At 45.6% G+C, this 24,854-nt stretch overlaps 1 protein-coding gene and 1 long non-coding RNA gene across 10 annotated transcripts in view; one reads left to right on the top strand and one right to left on the bottom strand.

Annotated features, from left to right (window-relative positions):
- Positions 1 to 24,854, bottom strand: part of Pparg (peroxisome proliferator activated receptor gamma) — a 140,331-nt gene that overhangs the window by 3,070 nt on the left and 112,407 nt on the right. For 4 of the 5 annotated variants that reach the window (XM_048787132.1, XM_048787131.1, XM_015495033.2 and 1 more), the window contains 2 exons: positions 22,481 to 22,680; positions 11,529 to 11,979 (listed from right to left, as the gene is read on the bottom strand). In XM_048787132.1, coding sequence (XP_048643089.1) covers positions 11,529 to 11,979; positions 22,481 to 22,680 — 651 coding nt within the window. The remainder of the gene's footprint in view (positions 1 to 11,528; positions 11,980 to 22,480; positions 22,681 to 24,854) is intronic. The other variant, XM_048787133.1, reaches the window with a different exon arrangement.
- On the top strand, positions 19,869 to 24,610 carry LOC107150088. Of its 5 annotated transcripts, none has more exons than XR_007341998.1 (4): positions 19,869 to 20,257; positions 20,509 to 21,906; positions 22,317 to 22,381; positions 22,509 to 24,610. It is a non-coding gene; the product is annotated as an uncharacterized LOC107150088 (long non-coding RNA). The 5 variants fall into 5 exon arrangements; XR_007341997.1 differs by having other exon boundaries at positions 19,875 to 20,934; positions 21,736 to 21,906; XR_007341994.1 differs by having other exon boundaries at positions 19,886 to 21,906.

Raw genomic sequence — 24,854 nt, 5'->3', positions numbered from 1 at the left:
TTAAGATTTCTTACTATTTTTTCACTATAGAAGAAAACTTGTCCTTGACTCCCCCACTCTGACTTCTCTAGCATACCCCATGGATGGGATCAAGTCTTTACACATTTCTGCAGCATTTATTCCTGGATCCATCCGCAAAAACCTCCCAGATTCTGAGAATGAAACCAATTCTTTGCTCCTGGCCCACGGAATCGTGTGCACCCCGCAACCCCCTTCATCAATGTTCAAGATTTCAAAAGCAGCGGCCGTGAGAAAGTGTGTGTGCACCTGAGTGGTGGCAGCTGGGGTGAGCAGGTGTCATCCCTTGTGACATTCATCTAGTAGGTTCTCGTTTATCAAAAAACCAAACCCAAAAAGGCGAAGGTTGGGGCCAGCTGCTGCACACTTGGCCCCGGGGCAGTTAGTGCAGCCAGTGCAGCCGGTCCCTATAGAGTGGGGAAGGATCTGGTTTGGATTTTCCAGCCCCTCTCTGGCAAGTTCCTCTTTATGAAGTGATGCATGATGTTTGGCTGAAGTGCTAGAATTATGTGGCCGCAGATTAAGGATATTTTCTCCAATGACAAATAGGATCATTTACGGATCGGTCCCACTGTCCCCGACACAGCCTCAGTGAAGAGAGAACGGTTTAGGGCAGGAAGGCTGCAGAGTGGGAAAAGCCACATATTCTTCTCCCCGGTCTTTCTCTCCCCAGCTCTGTGACCTTGGGGCAAACTGATTAAGTGTGCTGGGCTCAATTTCCTCCTCTGGATGCTAAATGGATGGGATTCAATTGATGATCTCTAAATCCCTAATTCAAAAGTTCTTAAGATGTATTCCCGTGTGTCATTCCCTCTGGTACACAGTGCCTGATAATTCGACTGGGGAAATCAACTCCAAACCCTAATTGGAAAAGTGTGATAACAGGCTTATACGTTCAACTTCGAATGTCAAATGGAATGTTAATAAAAAATAATAAAAATAAAACCAAAAAGAGCCTCCTTCAGTGTTAAGCACATGGGTCAAGGGCAAAAAGGATCCTGCCTTGCTCTTTTCACTGTCCTCTACACACACACACACACACACACACACACACACGCACGCACGCACACAGATCTTTATTGAGCTAAGCTGGTGCCACGGTGAGCCACAGGGGTCTTTTGGGACACCCAGAACCGCCCTGGGTCCTCTCCTTGGCCTCTTCATTCCTCAGAAGTCCAGGGCTACCTGAGGTCCCCTTGCTGCACCTTGCTGCGGGTGAGTCTGCAGGAGGTCAGGGTCAAGGGCCCCTCTTTGCTGGCCAGGGCTGCCCAGAAGGCCCTTTGGGGGAGTGCCTGTTGACTAGCACTTCAGGAGGCTGGAGTCAATTACTGGTTCCTGACTCCCCAGGCAGCACAGAATTGGGTAAGAAACCTTTCCGCTCTCCATTCACACAGTCCTGGAATTGATTAGAGGGGACTATGGATGAGGGGCAGAGCCACAGAGCTTCCATGTTAATTCTGGGTTCACTGGAGAGTTTATTCCTGATTTCCTTTCCTGGGCTGCTCCCTAAGTTCAGAGGTGGGTTCTAAGGAACTGAAGACGGGATTGGGGTCTGCGCGCCTTTGGACAAATCACGTAACCTTAATTTTTAAGACAATAACATTTGTCATCAGGCCATGGGGAGAATGAAATAGGTAAAAGAAATGTCAGAAAGCTATTACTATTTTCTGTGTTTGCTCAAATAAAGACAATGGCGGGCTGGGGTTGTGTGGCTCAGCGGTAGAGCCCTCGCCCAGCACGTGCAAGGCCCTGGGGTGCCACCTGAACTTGGTAAGAGTGGCAACTTGGGAACACAAGGAAAACAGTTCATGACGCAGATGTGTTTGGGGGTTCAGGTAAGTCTCATTGTGGTCATTGACTGCTGGCATGCAGGACAGTTTAAAAATAATCACAAACCAAAAAAAAAAAAAAGTCACAGGGCCCAACTAGGGATTCTGGGATACTTTTCTGATGGAACCATCAGAATCCTGGAGGTTGTTGGTCTAGTACGGTGTGGCCTCTACTAATTCCCTCCCACCATCTTTCCTTTAGAAAGTTTCCCCTGAGTTCTGTCCACACTGAAGTCTGCGTTGGAGCTGGGCCTAGTGCAGGGAGTCTCGATTTTGGTACATGTCGACATCATCTGGGGGCATCAAACACTAACTAGGGGCTGGGGAAGTCGCTCAGTGGCAGAGCGCTTGCTTAGTAAGTTCAAGGCCCTGGGTTCAGACCTCAGCACAGCAAAATAAAATAAATAAATAAATAAGAACAGATCTGGAGCAGTCACCTAACTCATGGTATTGTTCAGAGGATTAAATGAGTGAACACAGAGCCAGCTTAGAGCTTGTCCTTTAGCATTACTATTTTTCTTAGTGCTCCTCAAACTTGGCTCCTTTTCCTCCTTTCTTCTCTCATTCTCTAATTATCCTGGGTTTCTTTCTAGATCTTTCCTATTCTTTCTCCCTTAACTGTTCTTATCTCAGTTTTCCCCCCGTTTATTTCTCTCTTCTTGATATTTTCTTCTTCCCAACCCCGGGATGGCATCTTGTCTTGGATTATTAGGAATGCTGAGGGCCAGCCTAAATTAACCGGAGAAAGGGATGATATTTAGAAACAACGCCGGTTACTGCTGCTGTCCGGAAAAAGGGGACGACATAAAATAGAGATGTTGCAAATGCTTACGCCAAACGGAGACCATCTGCAGCCAGCACGCTCTGAAGTGCATTGGAACGCTTCCCCTCGGGAGGCAACGCCTCGCAGTCATGAGCTCTTTCTCTGTCAGGTGACAACTATATACATGATTTAGCCCGGACGGTGGGAGTCGGTAACAACAATGAAGTCCAACCCGGTCAATGCTTTCTTGTATCTGCCCATTGAGTAGCAATTTCACATCCACTTGCCTCATTTCAAACACTCAGCTCCTATCTCCAGGGCCAACTCCCAGAACACAGAACAAGGACATTAGTGGCAAGGACGTGGGACACTGGGGGTGTTCACAGCTCCTTTCACTCTGTGGAGGGCCTCCTGCGAATGGAGCCTGGGGTTTGTTTTACTCCCAGGTCTCTGGGGATGGAACTGGGTCTTGCTATTTCTGTCCTGCCCTTGGGAAGTCCATCTCCTTGAACCTGAGGTTAGGGCCCTTGGCTGGGCTGTTCTAAGTCCCTCAAGATCACTCTGATTAGGCTCCACTGCAGGACGGGGTGCGGGCTGTGGTTCCTCCCTCAGGCCAAGTCCCGCAGATGTCCCTGCTCCGTGCCTTGCAGGGTGGGACTGGAGGTGGGGGTGTGAGGAGGAGAGAGAGGAGTGGAGCAGAAGTAGGAAATGATCTCTGCCCCATCGTTGTCTGGGAAGCAGAAAGAACTGAGAGAGAAAAGTTAAGGGAAGGCGGGTTTCAGAGCATCTTCTCTCCCTGTCTTTCTCAATCTCCAGCAATGGCCACCCCCAATCAGAGGCATTAGTCTGAATTCTCTGCCCTCCACCAATGTCTTCCTTTCTGATGTCTCTGAAGACTTTTTAAGAACCTGTGACCTCAAAACAGGGATGATTTCCAATATGACCTCTAAACACGACCCCTACCCCCAGTTCCTGGGGAGGGTGGGAATCCACCCCAGCCCTGCCCTCCCTGGTCTCCTTGGGGGGCCACAGGACTTCCCCACCCCTCCCCCCTCCAGGCCCCTCCTCCTGCCTCAGGATCACTTCCCTTCGGGTTTTGTTCTCAATCCACAACTAATCCCCTTAAAGTGATAGCTGATAAAGGGATTAGCTCAGAGCTCCCCAGGGGTATTTATATTATATGGTAATGAGGGATTTTAAGAATGACTATTGGTGGGATTTCAAGCCACTTGACTGGCAGGATGCAGAGGAGCTACTTCAAATGATATCACAGGGGGGAAAGGGGAAATCAGCATTGGACTGAGTGCTTAACACGTCCCAGGCGAAGTGCCAGAGGCTTCACATAATGTTATTGCATATCCTTGGGGGAACTGATAAGGAAATTCAAGACTATGGAGGTAAATAATTGCCCGCAACCTCAATTCTAAGAAGTGGTAGAGGGGGGTTCTGTTTAACCCGGTCCGGGGTGATTCCAGAACCTTCTCTGGTGCCCAAGTGCGAGGCTGGTGAGACCACCCAGAGCCCGGTGGCACCTTCGGTCCCCGGTTGGTGGCCTCTGGTTTCGTTCTTCCTCATTTGCAGATGAACAAGTGTTGGGGACTTGTGCCCGTCTAGAAGGCTGGCCTGAGGTCACCCAGAGTTTAAAGACACATAGTGAGAGCCCCAAATGATAAAGTGCTCCGAACAGCAGCTCATCCACTGACCGACAGGCAGGTCAACCAAACCTTTTCCAGGACTGCCTGGTGAGGGCACAGGAATGACTCAGCGGTTTGACTTTCCATCCCGGTTCTGAGCTCAGATGCAATTGTGAGATTGCTCAAGGTGGTGGTGGTGGGGGCAGCCCCGTGGAAGAGGAAGTTGGAGTCTGATAAAGTTACAGACAGAGATGCTGCTGTACCTCCTAGGCCCACAGAAGCCTGTATATTCACATATTTTTATGTATTTCTTCTATTCACACACTCACACTCTCTCTCTCTCTCTCTCTCTCTCTCACACACACACACACACACACACACACTTAAGAGACGATTCTAGAATGTTTCACCATTTCCCTGCTACCCACTCCCCACCCCCAGCTCTCTGGTTTTTAGTGTTCTGTGCCAGTTGGGGACTGAAACGCATACCTCGCCCCTGTCATACCAAGTGCACGAGGTTATGAAAACACAGGGCTAATCGGATGTTTCCAGATAACTCAGATTGAGTCACACTATTCAAAGCCACTCTGCCAACTAGTCGGGGCAGCCTCACACAACCTGGTGTAGGTGTCCCTTGGAGAGCTCACCCACAAATACCCGTGTGTGTGTGTGTGTGTGTGTGTGTGTTAAGCTCGCCCCCCAGGTACGGGGTATGAGCCAGCTGGCTGACTTGCTCAAGAGAAATCAGATGTCCTTATTTTCCTTTCAGATGTCCTGGAGGACAGTCGGAAATAACAACATTCACCTTAAAGATACCAGCCTGAGTCTTGTCCAAAGAAACTTGGTGGAAGGAGGAAGTTAGGTCTTTATCTGGTACAGGAGAGGTAGGAGGAGGCTGGTCCAGGACTGGCAGTGTGGCTCCGTGGTAGAGTGTGTGGCTCAGCGTGTGGGACGCCCTGTGTTCGATCTCCAGCACCCCACAAAATAAATTTGGCCTATTGTGTTCATCACTGTCTTACTATGTTTTTTTTTTTTTTAAACAATTTTGGGTTTTGTCTCCACCCCACTTGACTGGTAAGGCAGATGCTCACAGACTTAGAAGACTGTGGGGCCTTTGGAATGAGCAGAATGACCTAAGCTGGGGTTTCTTCTAGAACAGCAGAAGCCCACTGAGGCCCACTTTCTACAGAAAAATGCTGAAGTGTTCATAACGATATAACTTGTAGCAGTGGCTGTGCAGAAAAAAACGGAAAGGTGACGCTTTTCATTTTAGAGCTGGGAATACACTTGAGACTTCAAAGGGCAACTGAGGGATGGATGAGGATAAGAGAGGGGACACTCCCAAGCCCGGCACCCCTCAAGCTCCATGCCTGTGGGTCACCTGGGTTCTGTGAGCTGGAATGAGGTGTTTTGCTTGTGCTGCAGGTGAGTCTGCTTGTTTCTGCAGGGCAGGGAGGAATGAAGGGATTTTAGCAGTTTAAAATTTTTCTGCAAACACTCCAGTATATTAGAGTCTAGGGTAAGATGGTATCTGATTAAGCAGAAATGTATTCATTGGCTATTTGGAGTTTACCATCCATTTCTGTGATAGGTTCTGCAAACAGAACGGACATGTCCAGGAACCTGGCTGGCTGACAGGTTTAAGAAGCCAACCCCAGTCACCAGCCTTATCACTGGGTCCTGTGCCTTCCCTGCAATTTTCAAAATCAAGGGCTAATTTCGTTAGATGGTTAGGTTGAAATGGTATCCTAAGAAGGACTTTGAATACTAACGAGTAATAGCCAAACGATAACCTGGAAATTCTTAATTATGACATTTGGAGATGCTATGGGAATAGGGAACTATTTTTTGACAACTACCAAAGAACTCCACACCAAGGTGATTAACTGAGATCCTTCCACATATCAATACACGACAGGCAATCGAATCCGATGGCTCAGAGGATGGAATCCAGGGCTATCTCACCAAGCTACGTCCCCAGCCCCAGGTACGCTCATTTTAAAGTCGGGAGAGACCTGGATCTGAACCTTGGCCTCATCAATGAGTAACTGTGTGACCTTGGGCAAGCTGCTTTATCTTGCTGAGCTTCTATTTTCTCCATCTGTAAAATGGGGATGGTAACAGACCACACAGGGCTACAGGAAAGATCTCGCAGAGATTATCAGTGTGTGTAAAGTGCTTAGCATGTTCTAGTATTATTATTTCGGGTTATTATTCATTTAATAAATATTTCTTCAGTTGGGTGTTGCTCTTCAATCCTACTTTATGTATTTACTTTTGGTATTTTTTTATTTTTGGATTGAACTCAGGGGCACTTAACCACTGAGCCACATCCCCAGCCCTATTTTGCATTTTATTTAGAGACAGGGTCTTGCTGAGTTGCTCAGCACCTCGTTATTGCTGAGGCTGGCCTTGAACTTGTGATCCTCCTGCATCAGCCTCCCAAGCCGCTGGGATTACAGGCGTGTGCCACTGCACCCGGCCTGATTCTACTTTCAATCCAACAAATTAAAAAGTATATTTGTCCATCTATCATGTCATGAGCCATGAGCCATAGGGGCCTTGGGTTACTGACCTGATAAACTGAGACACAGAAACTGACAGAGAAGGTCATCCCTTCTGCACATGTACGGCAGTGGGAACAAATCCTTCTGTCCCCTGTTCTCCCAGCCTGCTCAACAGTGGCTCACTCCAAGAACAGCTGTCCGGGGCTGCTGCAGGGATGGAATGTTCTGGGATCTGCTGGACACAGGAGCTGCCCTAGAGGTGGTCTGCACGACCAGGCCAGACTCCAGAGGGTAAATGAGGATGGGTGCGTAAATGGTTGGATGCGTTGCCGTCTGTGGCTGTCACCGTGATATTTGCAGCTCCTCTGTCATTCAGACAGCAGTGGCAATGTGCCTTGAAAAGTACATCGTAAAATCCAGTGAATTTCCTCCCTCCTATCTTGGAAGTGCAGGAAGGACTGAAATGGATTCCAAACTGTTCTGAATGAACAGAAAGCGCCTTTTCCTGTTGCCGAGTTCCAGCTGGAACCCTGGTAGCTTTTCTTCACCAAAGGGCACACGCTCAAGGGGGCGAGACGTCCCGCAGGGCGTCCTGGGGCCTGTCAGCCTTCCTGAGCTGTGCGCTCGGCGCTGGCCACGGGGACGTTCTGGGGGTTTGCTAGGGAGGCTGGCATCGGGCTGTGGCGCCAGTTGCAAACCTACCCTTGCTGGAGGCAGTTTTATTACTCCTGACACCATGCACCTCACAGTGAGGCTAGAGGGTGCGGGAAGCTATTATTTGCTGCGACAGGCAAGGACGGGCTCCTTCTGGCTGACAGGCCTGGGGCCTAGGGAGGATGGCGAAGGGAGGACAGGTTTGCAGTCATGAGCAGCAGAGTGGCTGAGCTGACCTCGGTCCGCTCGCCAGGAGGCAGAGGGGACAGAGCCACGGGGGATGTCCGTTAGGACACCTGGCTCTCAGTCCTGGTTCCCCTGTTCCATAGTCACTAGACCTTAGCAGAACCGCCTGGGTCTAGGACCCTCCCTTTTGTTGCTATGGAATGAGAATAATGACCTGGAATACTGTGGGCCCTAAGGGAGGTGGACCTGGAGTGCTCTCACAGAGGTACAAAGAACTGAGCTCTTCCTGGTTGGTGTGATTCTTGTCCCCCAGCTCCGGGGTGGGGGGGGGAGAGGCAGGAGGACAGTTTGAGAACTAGGTCATCCTTCTCAGCAAGCTGGCTCCCAGAGCTGAGTGAACAGCGGAGATGCTCAGAAGCACAGGGGCCAATCTCAGCACCCCATCAAGCGGGTTCAGCAGTTTTGAGGGGAGGTGAAGTTACCGACAGCAATCTTAGGGTTGCAGCTCTGATGTCCCCGGCAAATACTGGGTTGGGTCAAAGCCGCTACCTTCATCCAAAAAAAAATCCCCTCTAAGTCTCCCCAGTCCCCTAGCTCGATTCCCCCCACTTAAAAACAGCACCCACTCTTACTGGTTCCTCAGCCTAGGGTCCCACGTGCCTTCCCCAGAGAAGCTCTTCTGTGATTCAGATACTCAGAATGAGGTCACCTGGGTCCCTGCCCAAAGCACTTCTTTCTGAAATCACTAAAGCAATTGATAAATTTCCAAATAAAGGAGAAGATAATCAGAGGAGAAGATAATCAATCTTGTGAAGACTGGGTAGGATCAGAAATTTGTTTACTGGCATCAAAGCCTCTTGCTTACATGAATATTTTTTTTTTCCCTTTCTGAAATTCAGAAACAAACCAACCAACATCTGAGTTACTAATGTCACCGACCATGTCACCAATCTACAGATGCCCCAAAGCTTACTAGAGAAGCCAGTCTTTGGGCTGGGACCAACAGCTAGGCAGCTCTTTACCTGGCCTACACCCAATCAGCTTCTCTGAGCAAAGAAGAGAGTCACACTCCTGCGAACTGGGCAAACAAGGGGTCCCCGTCTGTTCATTCTTATCTGCTGCCTGTGTTTAGATTTCATCTACAAAAGCAAACTTTGGTCGGGGAACGATTTGGCTTTTGTGATACAGGAATGAGTCAATGGTAACTGCACCCCCTTGCTTTTTTCTTTTTTTTTTTTAAATTTGAGGAAGTCTAAAATTATTCATATGTTTTCTTTTCATTATCACCACAGATAAAAGATGTTAATAATCTGTGGCAGGCTGCTACCTTCAGATTTCTTTCACTGTTATGAGAATCAAATGAGATCTGGATATTGGCGACTGCGGAGACAGTCTGGAGAAGGCTAAAAAGGCACTTGTTCTATACGACATCGACATTTTAACAGCCCGGTCTTTAATTCTCACAGACCAGTATGAATCAGATCCAGTAATCCTGATATCACATCAAATCCAATCACATTATTTACAGAGCCATTTCTTGGTAAATTAATGATTTTTTCTTCATCTTTTGTGGTTCTGGGAATGGAACCCGGGGCCTTGTGCATGCTAGGCAAGTGCTGTCCCACTGAGCTATAGTCCCAGTACCAATTTTAAAGGCCTAACGAACCACTGATTTTTAAATACTGTCACTTGCAAGAAATCGACAGGAAGTCGGGCAGTAATGGTAATTCTTCCTAGATGGAACCACCTTGTTAGTCTATATCTATAAAACAATACTTCTCAGGTTTACAAAGCCCAGAATTACCATGGTTTTTTTTGTTTGTTTTTTTGAGGTACCAGGGAAGAGAATCCAGGCCAGCTCGCTAACACTGAGCTATGTCCCCAGGTCCCCATCCATCACTGTTTCTTGTCTAGAGTGTTCCTCCTTAGAAACTAACCACATCTGAGTGGCTTATTTCGAACACTCTGCTTTACAAAACCAGGACTACTTCTGGCATGCTCCGTGAGCTCTTGCCTCCTTTCGTATCTGCGGAGGGAATATAAACTGCTACAAACTTCATGGAAAGCAAGCGGTTTGGCAATGACACCAAATCATTGGAAGACTTAAAAATGTCCATAGCCAGCAATTCCATTTCTGGTAATTCAGAATGAAAAAAATAATCTAAAATTTGGATAGAGATTTACACATAAGAATGTTTCCTTCAGCAACACTTAACAATATTCTTCTCTATGGCTATTATTATTATTTTCTTTGGCACTGGGTATTGAACCCCGGGGTGCTCTACCACTAAACCACATCCCCAGCCCCTTTTAGTTTTTATTTTGAGACAGGGTCTCGCCCAGATGCTGAGGCTGGCCTCCAACTTGCAGTCTTCCAGCCTCAGCCTCCCGAGTGGCTGGGATGACAGATGTGCACCACCACATCTCGGTCAAAATTGAACATTTTTCTTCCAGTGAACTTCAAATAAACTGGAATCTCTTTGTTTTGGGTTGAATGAATCAAAGATCCTGCGGCTCAAGGGTTAATTTAACTGGTAGATTTGCTCACAATAGTAAAACATGTTGGACAGTATATTTTTGTGCTTTAAAACAACATCAAAAGTTACTTGACACTGAGCTTGTGGCCTCAGAGTCAGCCCCTGTCATCCCTCATCTATATGCACCCAGGCATTTGAACAGTAGGAGCCCTGGAGGCAGGTTGGGGGTCCCATTGGTGCTGCGCTGCCTTAAGCAAGTAAGCAAGCCTTTCAGTGCCTCCTGTTCCTGGTTTGTAAATGGTCCCAGCCTCACTGGGTCCTGAGCATTGAGTGAATACGCAAGAAGTGCTCAGAACACTGGCTGGCCACAGGAAGTACTTCACTGTGCAGCACCACCAGCTCACCAGGCACCTGACTTCAGGAGCATTTTGCCCTCACGTGACCAACCCAGGACTGCTGAGAGGCTCACGCTCTTTATCGCACGCAGCGTGGCTGATACCTGTCGACACCTGCGTTGATGAACGGCAGCCCCATCCATCAATGGAGGATGCGCTGTGGAGTCCACATAAAAAGCTTACCTGAAGTCCATTTCGGTGTGAGGGAGCACTTGTCACTTAAAGGGATTTTTATACACAGAGATGAAAGAACAACTTCCTTCGACCCTACTTGGGAACATGAAAGGCTAGTCAACGTCAACGTCGGGTTCAGAGCCTGGCTTTCGGAGTTGGTTACTTAGATCGTGTACTGGCAAGGCCCCAAAGGCAACGACCCCATTTATTTCCCTGCTGTGTGCTTTTGGGACCACGCTGCATTCTTAATCCCGGCCAACCACCTCGAAACTACTGGAACATAAAGTAATGATGAAAAGAAGCCATCAGACAGCTCCACGTGACAGAGCAGGTGGAGGGAAGTGGATAGAGGTTCCTTCCAATCTGTTATCAGGAAGGTAGTCCCAGGTAGGGTCTTATGATGACAGACAGACACATAACTGGACCCAAACCACTTGGGAGTGCCTTCTCTATACCATGTGAGCATGATTTCAAGCTATGTCATTGGGTGAACTGAAGATTGAGTGACCTTCTGAGAAGTAATGGAAAAAAAAAACACAAAGAAAAAGAAGAGGGCATTTGTCCTTGATGAGTGGATTTTGATAGAAAAATAAACTAAAAAAAAAAAAAAAATTTGGAGGGATAAAAGAATTAAGCCTGGGTGTCTCCCCCCGCCCCCAGCCTGAATATGGCAAGCTTCTGCTGTTCTTTCTTGGTATGCGACACGGGTCGTGACACTCTTAAGGCGCCATGCCATTCACATCTGCTGCATGAAAAGTGAGGTTGAGATTGAGCAAGAATGTAGACGAGCACAGAGGAAATGCAAAAAAATCTTTGCAGGCATTTCGCCACCCTCCCATCCTCCACTGTGAAGATTAAAAAAAAAAAAAAAAGAAAAGAAAAGGATCTTACCTCCACTGAGAATAATGACGGCTATAAATATGGCCAAGTCGCTGTCATCTAATTCCAGTGCATTGAACTTCACAGCAAACTCGAACTTGGGCTCCATAAAGTCACCAAAGGGCTTCCGCAGGCTCTTGAGGAACTCCCTTGTCATGAATCCTTGGCCCTCGGATATGAGGACGCCGTCTTTATTCATCAGAGAGGCCAGCATGGTGTAGATGATCTCATGGACGCCGTATTTGAGGAGAGTTACTTGGTCGTTCAAGTCAAGGTTCACAAAGCCGGGAATGCTTTTGGCGTACTCCGTGATCTCCTGCACGGCTTCCACCGAGCGGAACTGGCATCCCTGAAAGATGCGGATGGCCACCTCCTTGCTCTGCTCCTGCAGAGGGGTGATGTGCTTGAACTTGATTTTGTCTTCTCCCATCATTAAGGAATTCATGTCATAGATGACAAACGGCTGCAAAGGAAAGAGGGCAAAAGTGGTTGAGTCGGAGATTTTTCTCCCTGGTGGCAAACGACACCTCGTTCAGAAAACGACCTCTTCATAAATGTTTGCTTTGCTAATGAAGATCCGTCAAGTTGAAGACATTTAAAAATGAGGAAAGACTCTTCTTATTACTCAGCTTTATTATGGGCTGGGACCAAACCTATTTTACCAATTGTGGTCTTTTCCCCCTTCAACTTATCCTATTAATGCTTTACCTCTGATGGGCTAATGGTTCTGGTTTCTCTTTGATTTTTAAAATGATGAAAAAATCTGCTGTTTATCTTGGCTTTCAACAGAATATGCTTTAAACCTTCATTCAATGGAAAAAAAAAATCACTTCAGCAACTCAGGGTTGAAAAGACCTACTGGAACATAAAGTAATCTTGCAGTTTTAGGTTGAATCTATTCAGATCACAAATAAAACCGTGTGTACATAAAACACACTTCACTATTAAAAAAAAATCACCCTGAAAGCAGATTAGAAATATTGAGCCAAGAAAGTATCTCTCTTCTTTTAATGCTCTGGAAGCCATCTGTCTCAGGACTAGCAGATGTGGAGGGCTGTGGGTAAGGTCTGCAAAAAGTAGCAAAATAAGAGCTGCTCTGAACTTAACTTTTTTTAAAAGAAAATATTTTGTTTTAGTTGTAGTTGTATACAATACCTGTATTTTGTTTTTCATGTGGTGCTGAGGATTGAACCCAGCGCCCCACCCAGCACGTTCTAGGCGAGCGCTCTACCACTGAGCCACAACCCCAGCCCATGAACTTACTTTTTAAAATACCTGTACTCAAGGGTCAACTAATCAATCAAATACATGCATCAGTTACTCAGCTTTGCAACAGGCCATTTTCAAAAGCAAGGTGTGCCGGGCATGGAGGCACATGCCTGTAATTCCAGCCTTCTAGGAGGCTGAGGGAGGAGGATTGCAAGTTTGAGGCCAGCCTTAGCAACACAGAAAGCCTCTCAGCAACTAAGTGAGACCCTGTCTCAATATAAAAAATTAAAAGGGGTGGGAATGCAACCCAGTAGGCTGGGTTCAATCCCCAGTACCAAAAAAAAAAAAAAAAAAAGTATAGAATGAATCAAAGGTTTGTGGTTACTGTGAAAATTCCAAGGTTATTCTCACTGGGAAGGGGCAAATGGCTACACACATCAGATGCACTGAACTACATACAGGTCCTATTCAAAAGCGTTGGAAGAAGTAGTGAAGGCCCGGGGCTCTAGGGTACTCTGGGCAGTACCCTTCCGAGGCCTCACGCTTCTCAGGTGAGGGAAATGGATACAATTGCAGGGTTCTACTTCTCTGCTGCATCTCTCAGAAGTGCTGTGTATCTTTGTGTGTATGGGGGGACAGGAGGTGCATGTGTGGACACCAGTATGGGTGCACACACATGCATGCTGAATATGACGTCTCTGGTGTACTAAACGTGAGGTTCCTTTTGAGCAGCTGAGAATTCTCTCCTGAATGGCAGGAGGCAGTGGGGAACATGAATGGTGTGGTAGCCAGCTTTGAGATTCACTGGCCAGACATTCTATTGTTGCTACAGGAGTCCGTGATTTTCACCAGTCCTTAGTGGAGGGAATAACACACTAACCATTCTTGAGATGCTGAACAGACTTACAAACTTGCATATTATACGGACACCATATACTAGAGTTATTCTACGAGCACTTTTGTTCCATGAAAATCCACTTTAACTGTACTGCTTTGCCAACCCCAAGGAGATAGATGTGAGGACCCAAGAAAAGATCTGCCTGCTAGCTCTAAATATTTCTTCAAGATAATTAAGAGCCAAATGTGCTGTATTTCTTAGACATTTGCTTTTTTTTTTTTTTTGGTAGTGGGGATTGAACCCAGAGGCGCTTAATCACTGAGCCGCAGCCCCAGCCCTTTTTATTTTTGAGGTACAGTCACACTAAGTTGCCCAGGCTGGCTTTGAACTAGTGATCCTTCTGCCTCAGCCTCCTGGGTTGCTGGGATTACAGGTGGGTGCCACTGTGTCTGGTGCAGGTCAGAATTTCATCATGAGAATTTGAATGGATAATAATGCTTTTAAGGATCTTAGAGAAAACTTTTTTTTTTTTTTTTGGTCTTCCAGGAGTTTTATACTGTATCAAATGTATACTAACGAAACTTTGTCATTCTTTACTGCCCTGAGCATGGGATGGGATAGACACTATGGACACCTGAGAAGTCCGGCTGCGCATGCCTGATTCCTAACAGGCCGCACACAGAATCCTCCCATCGGCTGGGGTGTGGCTCGGTGGTAGAGCTCTTGCAGGAAGCCCTGGGTTCCATCCCCTGCAGTGCACACAAAAATGGGGAAAAAAGAAAAAGAAAAAAAAAATCCCCTCTTCACACGTGGCAAGACTGTTCTCAGAACTGCCCACATCAACTCCCAGATGAGCTTCTGCGCAACCATTTGGCTCCTTGGCACAGCACATCCGCACAAAATTCTTTCACCTCCGGGTGAGCCGTGTCTCTGGAACTATGCCCTGATAAATCACCCTTGTGACTCTTCCCCCTGACTTCCCCTGTCCCCTCGTATAGGGCCCCAGGTTCCTGTTTTTGAAACTCTGGGATAGCTGAACATAGGGCACCGAATCCTGCTAATTTTCGCTCCCAATTTAACAACAATGTGACTTTAACCCCTTGGCAATCAGTGTTAGTCAGGATTTCCTGGCAGTAAATGCTCAAGGACAGAGAAAGGAATCAGCACCCCCACCATCATGCCAAACCAGTCCATTTTTTTAAAAATCCCTTCAGCATTCTGAAAAAGTAGTGAACTGGCAAAAAATTTTGGGTACTGACATTTTTTTGTTTTGTTTTGTTATTGTATTCCCCTAGTTATACCTGATAATGCTGTTTTAATTGTATTTTTGAAGTCTGCATAGACTCTTTCCACGTCCAGGGAGATCTGCCAAAGGCAAGAGTGATTCCCAGGCATGGTGGATCTCTCCTTCACCGCTCACACGGGACCTTCTTATCCTCTAATCTAGGACAAGGGGGGTGGGGTGGTGGTGCACACCTGTAGTCCCAGTGACTCGGGAGTCTGAGGCAGGAGGACCGAAAGTTCAAAGCCAACCTTGGCAACTTAGCGAGAGGCCCTAAGCAATTTAGTGAGGACCTGTTTCAAAATTAAAAAATGAAAAAGGCCAGCCCTGGGTTCAGTTCCTGGTATCCAAACAACAACAACAAACAGAATAAAAACACACCCAACATCCTCACAACCTAGTGAAAAGGTAGTGTCTTGTCTACCTTAGGAAGAGCTAAATCATTATCTTGGGTCATTACTTGAAAAGTACTCTAGTATTCTTCTGTAGAATATTCCATATAAAATGTATTGATCTTCTAGGGTCACTCTTCTGGATTTTTGCACGAAGCAAAGTGAGCCCTTACACATTCGGTTAGCTTGTACACTATCATCCCAGCTGCCCCTGTATGAGGAACCATATGGTCTTCAGACTTTGTCCCAGTGATTTTACTCTTCTAGTCTGTGACTAAAATGTGCTTAATTATCTGCAGATACTGCATCTAGCGTCTGGATGAGCATCCTTAACAGGAAAGAAAGTGTCATTATAACTAGGATAGGATCCTGACATGGGTCCAGGAACATACAGCAACTGCTGGGGCCTTTTGTAAGAAAAATAATAAAATGGCGAGAAGAAAAGCACTCAGGCCCTTCCCAGAGCAGGAGAAGGGGCTCTGCAAAAGGGCCCCGAAACCCAAGCCTCACCAACCTCAGGAGAAATCTGCCTCTGGCCATTAGGTTAAATGAACTTTTCATGATTGGATGGACCAGAAAAAAAGTGGGAATGGAGAGCAATATGGTTTCTGTAAGGGAAAAATCAAAATTTTTTTTGGAAACACACATCAAATATAATTTATTTTGATTTTCAAAAGTGTTTCCAGATATCAAAGCCAGGATAGGATTAAGGGCACAGTTTCACTAGATGATGAAACTTAAGTCACAGATCTATGGTGTGTCTCCCACGGGAGACAAAAGACGATGGGGAAATGGACTTAATGATGAAATCATGCTCAATAAGGAAAGTTTACTTTCTTTTTCTTTTCTTTTGGTGGGAGGGATGGAACCCAGGGCTTCATGCCTGCTAAGCACACTAAGAGTAGTGTCCTTAGTAATCCAACAACATCAGCATTTTAATATACGAAGGGATTATATATGAAGGTTCTTAAGTTTACAGCTCCCTGTAAACTTAAACCCAGCAAGATGAGGAGTGAATGAGAAAGATCCACTAATAAAGCACAGGTTATTTTGGGGGATTTCTATTACTCAAAAAAATATATATGTATATGATTTTTATTTGTCAATTACACCTCCACAAAGCTGAAAAATGACTTTTAAAAGTATGCACCGGGCTGGGGTTGTGGCTCAGCGGTACAGCACTCGCCTAGCACACGGGAGGCCCTGGGTTCGATCCTCAGCACCACTAAAAACAAATAAACAGAATAAATGTATTGTGTACAACTAAAAAATAAATATTAAAAAAATGCACAGACTTTTTTGTTTTAGTTTATAAAAGGGCTTGAGCAATTCTGTTCTCATCATTTTTCTTAGAGAAGGCCCCAACCATTGTGTGCATTTCTGGGTCTAAACAAACCTGGATCCATCTCTGATTCTCTTCTAGTTGCAACGGGCCAAGCAGTTGCAGAATGTGGGCATGCGCTAATTGGCAACACAAATTTTTTTCCATAAGTTTAAAGAAAATGGACAACCTGAAATCATAAGTCTCATCATGCTGATAACACATGTACAAAAAAAAATACCCTAAGATATTCACAAAGTTAAAATTTAAATTCTGGAACTTAAACTTACTGCATTGTGACTTTGTAAGTTATGGGGTATTAAATTTAAACATGACGTTTTCAGAACATATACTCAGAAGTGAGGCAACAGCCTGGGGACTTGAGGGTGCATGTTCCACAGCGGAAACTGTTGTGTAGGTCAATTTCAAGGAGAGCCTTCAAGATCCCTCTGTACCAGCTGGGGTTGAAGCAGAACTCATCACTTTATAGCATGAAGGGCAACTTCAAAGTAGGAGCCAACTCAACCCTTCCACAAACCATCTATTTGTCAGAGTCAAAACTGGCTTGGGGTTTGGTACATGCTAGTAATCCCAGTGACTCAGGAGGCTGGGATAGGAGGATTGAAAGGTTGAGGCCAGTCTCAGCAACTCAGTGAGGCTCTGTCTCAAAATTTAAAAAAATAAAAGCACTCCTAGGTTAAATCCCCAGTACCAAAACCTAAACCAACCAACAAAAGTCGACTTGGAAAACTGTAGAGCTCAACTTGGGGGATTCTCCTGATATTCGGATCTCTCAAGGGCCTTGCTTCTTCCCTTTCTGGTTTCTGACTGGTTCCCATCACGTTAGACACACACTGCTCTCCTCGTCGAACTGTGATAGGCCAATGTATCCTGAAGTGCACTGGGGTTTGGTTTCCTTAACCTCTTTTGTTGTTCCCAACCCTGTGTCCTCTGCTTTTTGAGAATTAGGGGATTCAAAGCACACAAGGGGTTTTCAAGGATCATCTGCATCCTTGTTGTCTAAATGAAAACAGAAGGAAACCAAGAGACTTTCCACAAACGGTTCTTCATGGCAAACCCCTGACCTAGGACCAAGGCTCTCTCCTGGAACCCACAGGGGCCTTTGAAACCACAGCTCTTTCAGCTGAGACTTGGGGGCAGCGCCTTCTGAAGGGCTGTTTTCCTCGAGGTGCTAGTTGAGGGCTGTGTGTGATAAAAGAGAAGTTTGAAAGGCTGTCAGCTGTAATTCTGCCTCCCCACGTGGTTTCGAGATGGAAGACAAACAAATGAAAACTTAATAAGAAGAATTGTTCACACTCAAATCAACTAGCATAAAACCACAGCTCTTAAAAAAGAAAAAAAAAATCATCGAATGCCAGCCAGGCAGCTACTCAGGGTAAACAAGGGCCCTGGCCAACTGAGACCAACCATTGGGGGAAAAAAAAAATATCCAAATGCTTTCCTTCTTAAATATACGAACGATGATGATGATGATGATGATGATGATTAGTGCTGGGAATTGAATCTAGGGACTCACACATGTTAGGCAAGCACTCTGCTTACTACTGGATTATGCTCTAGAATATTTACTTTTTTCCTTCTCTCAGAAAAAAAAAAACAACAAAAAATCTACTATTGGTTCAGATCTGTTATAGCTTTAGCTATTCCTGACAGCCCTGGCAATTAATTAATTAATTTTATAATATTGATATATGGATTAACGATCCCCAGAGCTCAACTTCTCCATCAGCAAACTACATAACAGTGCTCTCCTGCCTTTTATTTCCACTGGAGTTCCTGATTCTCTTCTCTTTTGGGACCCTGTCCCCCCAGCCCCCAAGTCTTCTTTTCTCAGGGGGGAAAATTCCAGCTCACTGGAGCTTTTCCAAAGATGGAGGAAAAGAGATCCCACTTTGTTTAGCTCTAAGCGTCGGATTTTAAAAGACAGCTATCTTTCCGATGGGTTGAGTCACCAGATTTGATGGCCTCTGTAAATTTTAGAAGGCACAGAAATGTTTTCACCAGAGTTTACAATTCCATCTCGGTTTTACGATTCGGTAGGCTCACATTTCACACGCCGCTCAGGGTGACCACTTTACCGATGGCACCAGTTTGCTCCTGTCATTATAAGAACAGCGACTCCTCATGTGCCCATCATAAACAAAGGGATTATTTGGAACCCAAAGTCCAATATAGTGCAAATAAAAAAGTTTTATTTGTTTGTAGATAGAGTGTAGCCAGGGCTTCACCATCTCTCAGATACGGAGGGAAACGTTGGCTGGCACACCGAGGGCTTTTCTATTTATTGTTTTATGACAAACCATGGCCCTGAGAATAGTTTCTGAAAACCACTCTCTATTTATTTTCATCAACAAACATGGGATCATGTGACAGTGATACACCCAGGGTGACGGCTGCACCGGAGCAATAGTCAAACACTGGGCACTTCCAAAGTCCATTCAGCTACTCAACTGCCTTCCGGAAAGGGAGCTCCCCAGCGCTAGCACCATCCGGGTTTCCAGAGGAGAGCAGGGATCTCTTCGAGAAGGGGCTGCAGAATCAGTCCCATCCTATTTGAGGGTGGCCAAAGTCCTGTTGCTCCCCAAGAAGTTTCTTCTCCAGGTTTCCACAGCCCAGAGACTGGGATTCCTAACCATTTTTCTTTTAGGCAAGATAACCCCAAGTTGGGGTACCTCATACCAAACCTACGGTGTTCCAGCTGATGGGCAAGCAGGAACATTGAGTTTATCTGTTTGGAAAGGCCTCCGGGAATAAGATATGGAAGAAGGAAGTTTAGCTGGGGAGAGGAGAAGCTCTGGGTTAGCTTGGAGGCAAATGTGAGGAGGGCAGCTGGCGGTCCCTCTCTGGCCGTGGTTTAATGAAGCAGTAAGATAAATTTAAAGAATGGCCTCTTCTAAAGGCTGTTTCCTTTTCCAAAGGTTCTGGGTAATTGGTCATCCGCTAAGCTGAGCAGCCTCCTCTGAGCTTGGCCTCACTAACGCGGATGACATCAATCTCCAACAGGGTTGCAGAATGACACTCAACTGCTTTACCACTCAACCTTGGCCATTTTCCCACATCCCCCACCCTCTCCAGGGTCCCCACTACTGCAAAACTTTTCCTATCAGTGCAGATCTCAGCTTTCATGAGTTCATGCCAAGAGATAACATAACACCCCCCTGAGAGAGATGCTATCACATGAATAACGTGACCACCCTGACAAAGACCCAATCTCTATTCTCATTGGAAATCACATTTTGGGTTTTTTTTTTTTCTTTTCTCCCATTTTTTCCCTCTCTCAACTGTTTCCACTGATGCTTAATTTGATTTTGCAAGATAAGGAGAAAACAGAGTGCCAAACAATCCTATTTCAGTTCTGTGTAATCAGTGAGCGGATTATTTTAATTTGGCCCAGTCTCTCTTTCTTTTTTCCAGACCCTAACTAGAGGCGATTCTGTCTCTATCTAGATCGCCTAATAATGACCAGTTTGGTGAGCAAATATTGGGCTAGTGAGAAGTCCTCTGCGGAAAGTCCAGCTTTTCAAAGGGCACTGGTGACAGTTTTCAATTCAATTAAACAAATACGGTCTGAGTAACTATTATGGGCAAAGCACACCCAAACCTAGCGAAGCCCAGACCCAGTTACTAAAGGGGAGAAACAACGGACTAGCCCTCTCAACTTGAGAAGCTTGTAAGCAGGTATTTTGTAGCCCTTTCCTTTAAAATAGCTCCATAGTTATTTATTCCATAAAGAAGCTCCAGTTATCTTATTTTTAACTCAAAGAACCAAGGAGTCGACTGGGACGAAGTTTTAAAATGATTTACAATGATTTGGATTCTATGTCCTTTGGAGCCAAGATAAGACTATGTGGGCCACCAGGGACATAAGTTTAAACTCTTGACTCTTAGGGATTTCTTTCTTTTTAAAAAATCTGCCCCCTGTCTTCCAGGTGCTTTTAACTTGACAGGATTTCCAACAGGGATTGCAGGTCTGGTTGGGAGGAGGAGGTGAGGGCTGGTCAATTGGAAGGCCTAAGCCATCCAGTGGAGCCAGTGTTGGCTGTAGGGCTCACTCCTTTTCAGCAATCCTGTCCCTAGACGTGCTGATGGCAGGCTGCTGCAGTCTGCCCTAAAGTGTGACTGCTCTGCAGCTGTCCTGGTCTTCCCTTTATTTGACTACCTGGACATGAACACGAGTTCACCGTCTGCAGTGGGAGCAGCTTCATGAATCTTCATTCACGGGTGATTCGCTGTGGTCCGAGTTTTTCATTTAATGAACACGGAGGCTCGGCTTTACGAGCACCTGTGTCCCGTCGCCTGGCATCAGCAGGAGGTGACAGTCCTGGTCAGTGGGATTCGAGAGCAAAGCTGCTCCGGTAAAGCTTCCCGACTGGGAATAGGCGGAGATGGCAGAAGGCGGTGGGCCACACCAAACCCAAAATGGCTATTTTACCAAGTGATAGAAAGAGAGCATTTGAAGAAGGTGCTCCCACACTGCAGCTTTCCTCTCTGGACTTTGGTTGGCTTGTCTTTAATAAGAGACTATTAAGAAAGAACAGCAGCCAGACGATGGCTGTGTGGCCCAAATGTTAAGAAGTGGGGGTTTAGTTTGAAATTATAATGAGCTGTAATTGTTAAGGTACAATGACCTCTCTCTCTCTCTCTTTATATCTTTATTTTATTTATTTTTTTCCTATAGGCCACGTGCCTCTATCCCACAGTTTTTATTTTTGTTTTTATGGTCCTGGGGATTGAAATATGAGGGTGCTTTACCACTAAGCCACATCCCCAGTTTTAGTTTTTGGGACAGGTTCTCGCTAAGTTGCTGCGGCTGGCCTTAGATTTTCAAACCTCCTTCCTCTGCATCCTGAGTTGCTGGGATTACACTGAGCCACCATGCGGGGCTATCCTGCAGTCTTCTATTTAGCTGATTCTACTAAATAGTTTAGCTAAAGGGAAAAAAAAATATCTTGAGGAGGTCATCCAAATACATTAAAAGGTAATAAGATTTCCCCTAAAATGTATCTGAGCAGGCAAAAAGTCCCACACATCTATTAGCTGGGTAGCTCTCCTGAAGGTATTCACTTGAAAATCAATGACTGCATGTAGGGCTTCTGGAACCAGAATCCAGGTATAGTTTCGTTAGGTTTTAATATAATTCCATGTTGCTTTTTCAGCTTCCTATCAGGGAAGAGCTCCACTTGGAGAATTTGGCTTAGTAAACCATTCTAACCCGTTCTGAGTTTCCTAAACGGTGCTTCTCCATGAACCTGAAGATGTTTAAAGCACCCATTTAATGCCAGGCGCAGTGAAGCACGCCTGTCATCCCAGCGGCTCGGGAGGCTGAGGTAGGAGGATCATGAGTTCCAAGCCAGCCTCAGTGACTTAGCAAGGCCCTAAGCAACTCGGCGAGACCCTGTCTCAAAATAAAAAATAAAAAAAAGGGCTGGGGATGGGGCTCAGTGGTTAAGTGCCCCTGGGATCAATCCCTGGTAGCAAAAAAAGTAAAAAAAGAGAATCCACTTGAGGGCTGAGGGTGTAGCCATAGCTCAAGGGTAAAGCACTTGTTTGATGCTAAGAAAGGACATGGATCCCCATAGGGTGGTAGCATGAAGGGGCTTCGAGTTCATTCATCAGAGTTAAGGGGACCTCGTACCTTCTTGTTCTCAAAGGTTCCACTCCAATTTAGAGGAATGTATAGTATACATATATATGTATATTTTTCCCTCCAAATAATGTCTACTTATCCCATCTGAAGACACCTCCTGTGATGTGTTAACAGCCAACAGTTGAATGGCACTCTGCATACGCAGGCGTAACACGGTAAAAATCACTTACCCAAAGGAAATGATCCCCCGCCTCCACCCCTGCTCCTGCCCCGGCCCCGGCCACCCCCAATGAAGGCAGCAGAAAAGAACTAACTGATTTGTCTGTTGTCTTTCCTGTTAAGATCGCCCTCGCCTTGGCTTTGGTCAGCGGGAAGGACTTTATGTATGAGTCATACAAATGCTTTGCCAGGGCCCGGAGATCAGCAGACTCGGGGTTCAGCTGGTCGATATCACTGGAGATCTCGGCCAACAGCTTCTCCTTCTCGGCCTGTGGCATCCGCCCAAACCTGATGGCTGTAGAGGAAGAGGAATGACAGGATGAATCACTGAATTACTACTGCTCCTGGGGCCTCTGTTCCCTCCCTGGCCCGAGTTCCCACCGGGTCAGAGCCTCTCCCCTCACTACTCATCTCAGAAAGTGGTTTCCCTCTACCACTTTCCTCATGTTTGTATTTCGTGACCGTAGCCCCGATGATCAGTACAAACTTAAACTGTTCACATCTTTAATTAAAAAAGAAAAAAAAATATATATGTAATACATGATCCTGCCAGGAAAGTCAAAGAGTTTGTTTAGCACAGGGAAGAAAATTTAAACATGAAATGATTGGGAGCCAACTCCTATCCATCCCTCAAGACCCCGTTTAAATGTCATTTTCTTTGGGAGGCTTTTAAGCGCAGCGAATGATTCTTTCCCGTGGACTCCACTGGCCCTTGGTATATACTCCAATGAGAGCAATTTTCACATTGTGCCAGAATCATTTAATTTACACGCCTATTTATCCCACTATAGAACAATGTCCTGAAGGCCAGAGATAGTGTCTTATTTATCTTTGTGTCCCCAGGATGATCTGCACGTTTCATGAACTAAAGTAAGGAACTGCGCAGGATTCAAAGTAGCACAAACAGAGGCTTTGTTCTCAGGGATTCCGGAGGATCTGGTTTGCTCCTGTTAACCCAGAGATTCAGACAGTGCTTTATTTCACTTACCAGGACAGACCGGGCTTTGGCACTTAGTAGGGAGACGTTGAACTTATTCCCTGATCATGAACCCCGTAATGCTTTGTCAGAAAGACAATATCCTAAACATTTGGCGTCTCGGGGGGTGAGGAGGTGTGAAACCAGAAGGAAAAGAAAGAAGGGCCAGGAAGAACAGTTAAGAGAGGTCAGCAAGCCCTAAGGAGGGGGAAAAAATAATCCGCTGGGGCTGGGAGTGTGGCTCAGTGGTAAGCGCTTGCGGAGCATGTGTGAGGCCCTGGGTTCCATCCCCAGTTTCTGGTGGTGGGGGGGAATTGTGGCATGAATCTTGGGAAAAATCACACTTATTATATAATGAAATAGAGGTGGCTAAATCACCACTGTCTGATTTCAAAGACCCCCAAATACCGTCTCTTCCCAGATGCCTAATGATTGAGCGTGCCAGGCACTGTTCTAAGCTTTATGTAAATTTTTACAGATAAGAAACTATAAATATACATAGATGTTTACATGCCTAGGAAAGCATTTCCTTTCTTCCTAGTGGACAATTTAAAAAGCTTTCAATAGCCAAGGATAGCCACTTACTGCGCTTATTATGCTGATAGTCCTGCTTTCTCATACCTAACAAAAATATCCAAAAATCACTTAAACTTTAAAAAGTCTTTTTTTTTTCTTTAAACTCCTGGGATTCCAGGGGAATTCTACCCTTGGGGCTGTATCCCCAGTCCTTTTCATTTTTGTTTTGAGACAGGGTCTCTCGTGCAGTTGCTCAGGCTGGCCTTGAACTTGTGATTCTCCTGCCTCACCCCCTTGAGTCGCCAGCCCTATACCTCTGTGCCCGCCTGAAAATTATTTTTAATCATGAGATATTAAAGCAAGCTATTTCTCCTAGAATCTAAATACAATGTGAATTTTCACAAATAAAGTTCCCAAAAGGCCTAAGTCTTTCTTTTTTTTTTTTTTCCTTTTTCTGAGACAGGGTATTGCTAACTTGTCCAGGCTGGCCTCCAACTTGGGATCCTCCTAGAAAAGGCTGAATCTTCTGAAACAATTATTTGTATTGTTAAATGTCTATGCTACACATTAGGTCTAGCTATAAGTGCGACTAGTTAATGTAGGCGATTTTAGTATTTTTATACATTGGAGGCTCAGAAAAGGGATGAAAAAAATACATCTTCTTTGGTGGGAATGAATTTGCATACAACATACAGAAATCTGAAGTTACAGAGGTAATAAAAACTTTCATTTATGTGTGTGTGTTTATTTTTGTAGTACTAGGGATAGAATCACTGAGCTGTATCTATAGCTCTTTACTTTTTGTTTTAAGCTTTGAGACAGGGCCTCGGTGGGTTGCCCAGGCTGGCTTTGAAGTTGTGACCCTGCTACCTCAGTGTCCTGAGCAGCTGCGATTACAAGAGTGCACCACCACACCTGGCTTGTGTTCTTCTTCTTCTTTTTTTTTTTTTTTAAGGGGAAAAAGCTGACTTTGTTTT

The sequence above is a fragment of the Marmota marmota genome, unplaced genomic scaffold, assembly GCF_001458135.2.
Source record: "Marmota marmota marmota unplaced genomic scaffold, marMar, whole genome shotgun sequence".
Taxonomy (NCBI): domain Eukaryota; kingdom Metazoa; phylum Chordata; class Mammalia; order Rodentia; family Sciuridae; genus Marmota; species Marmota marmota.
This window is presented reverse-complemented; position numbering and strand designations above follow the sequence as displayed.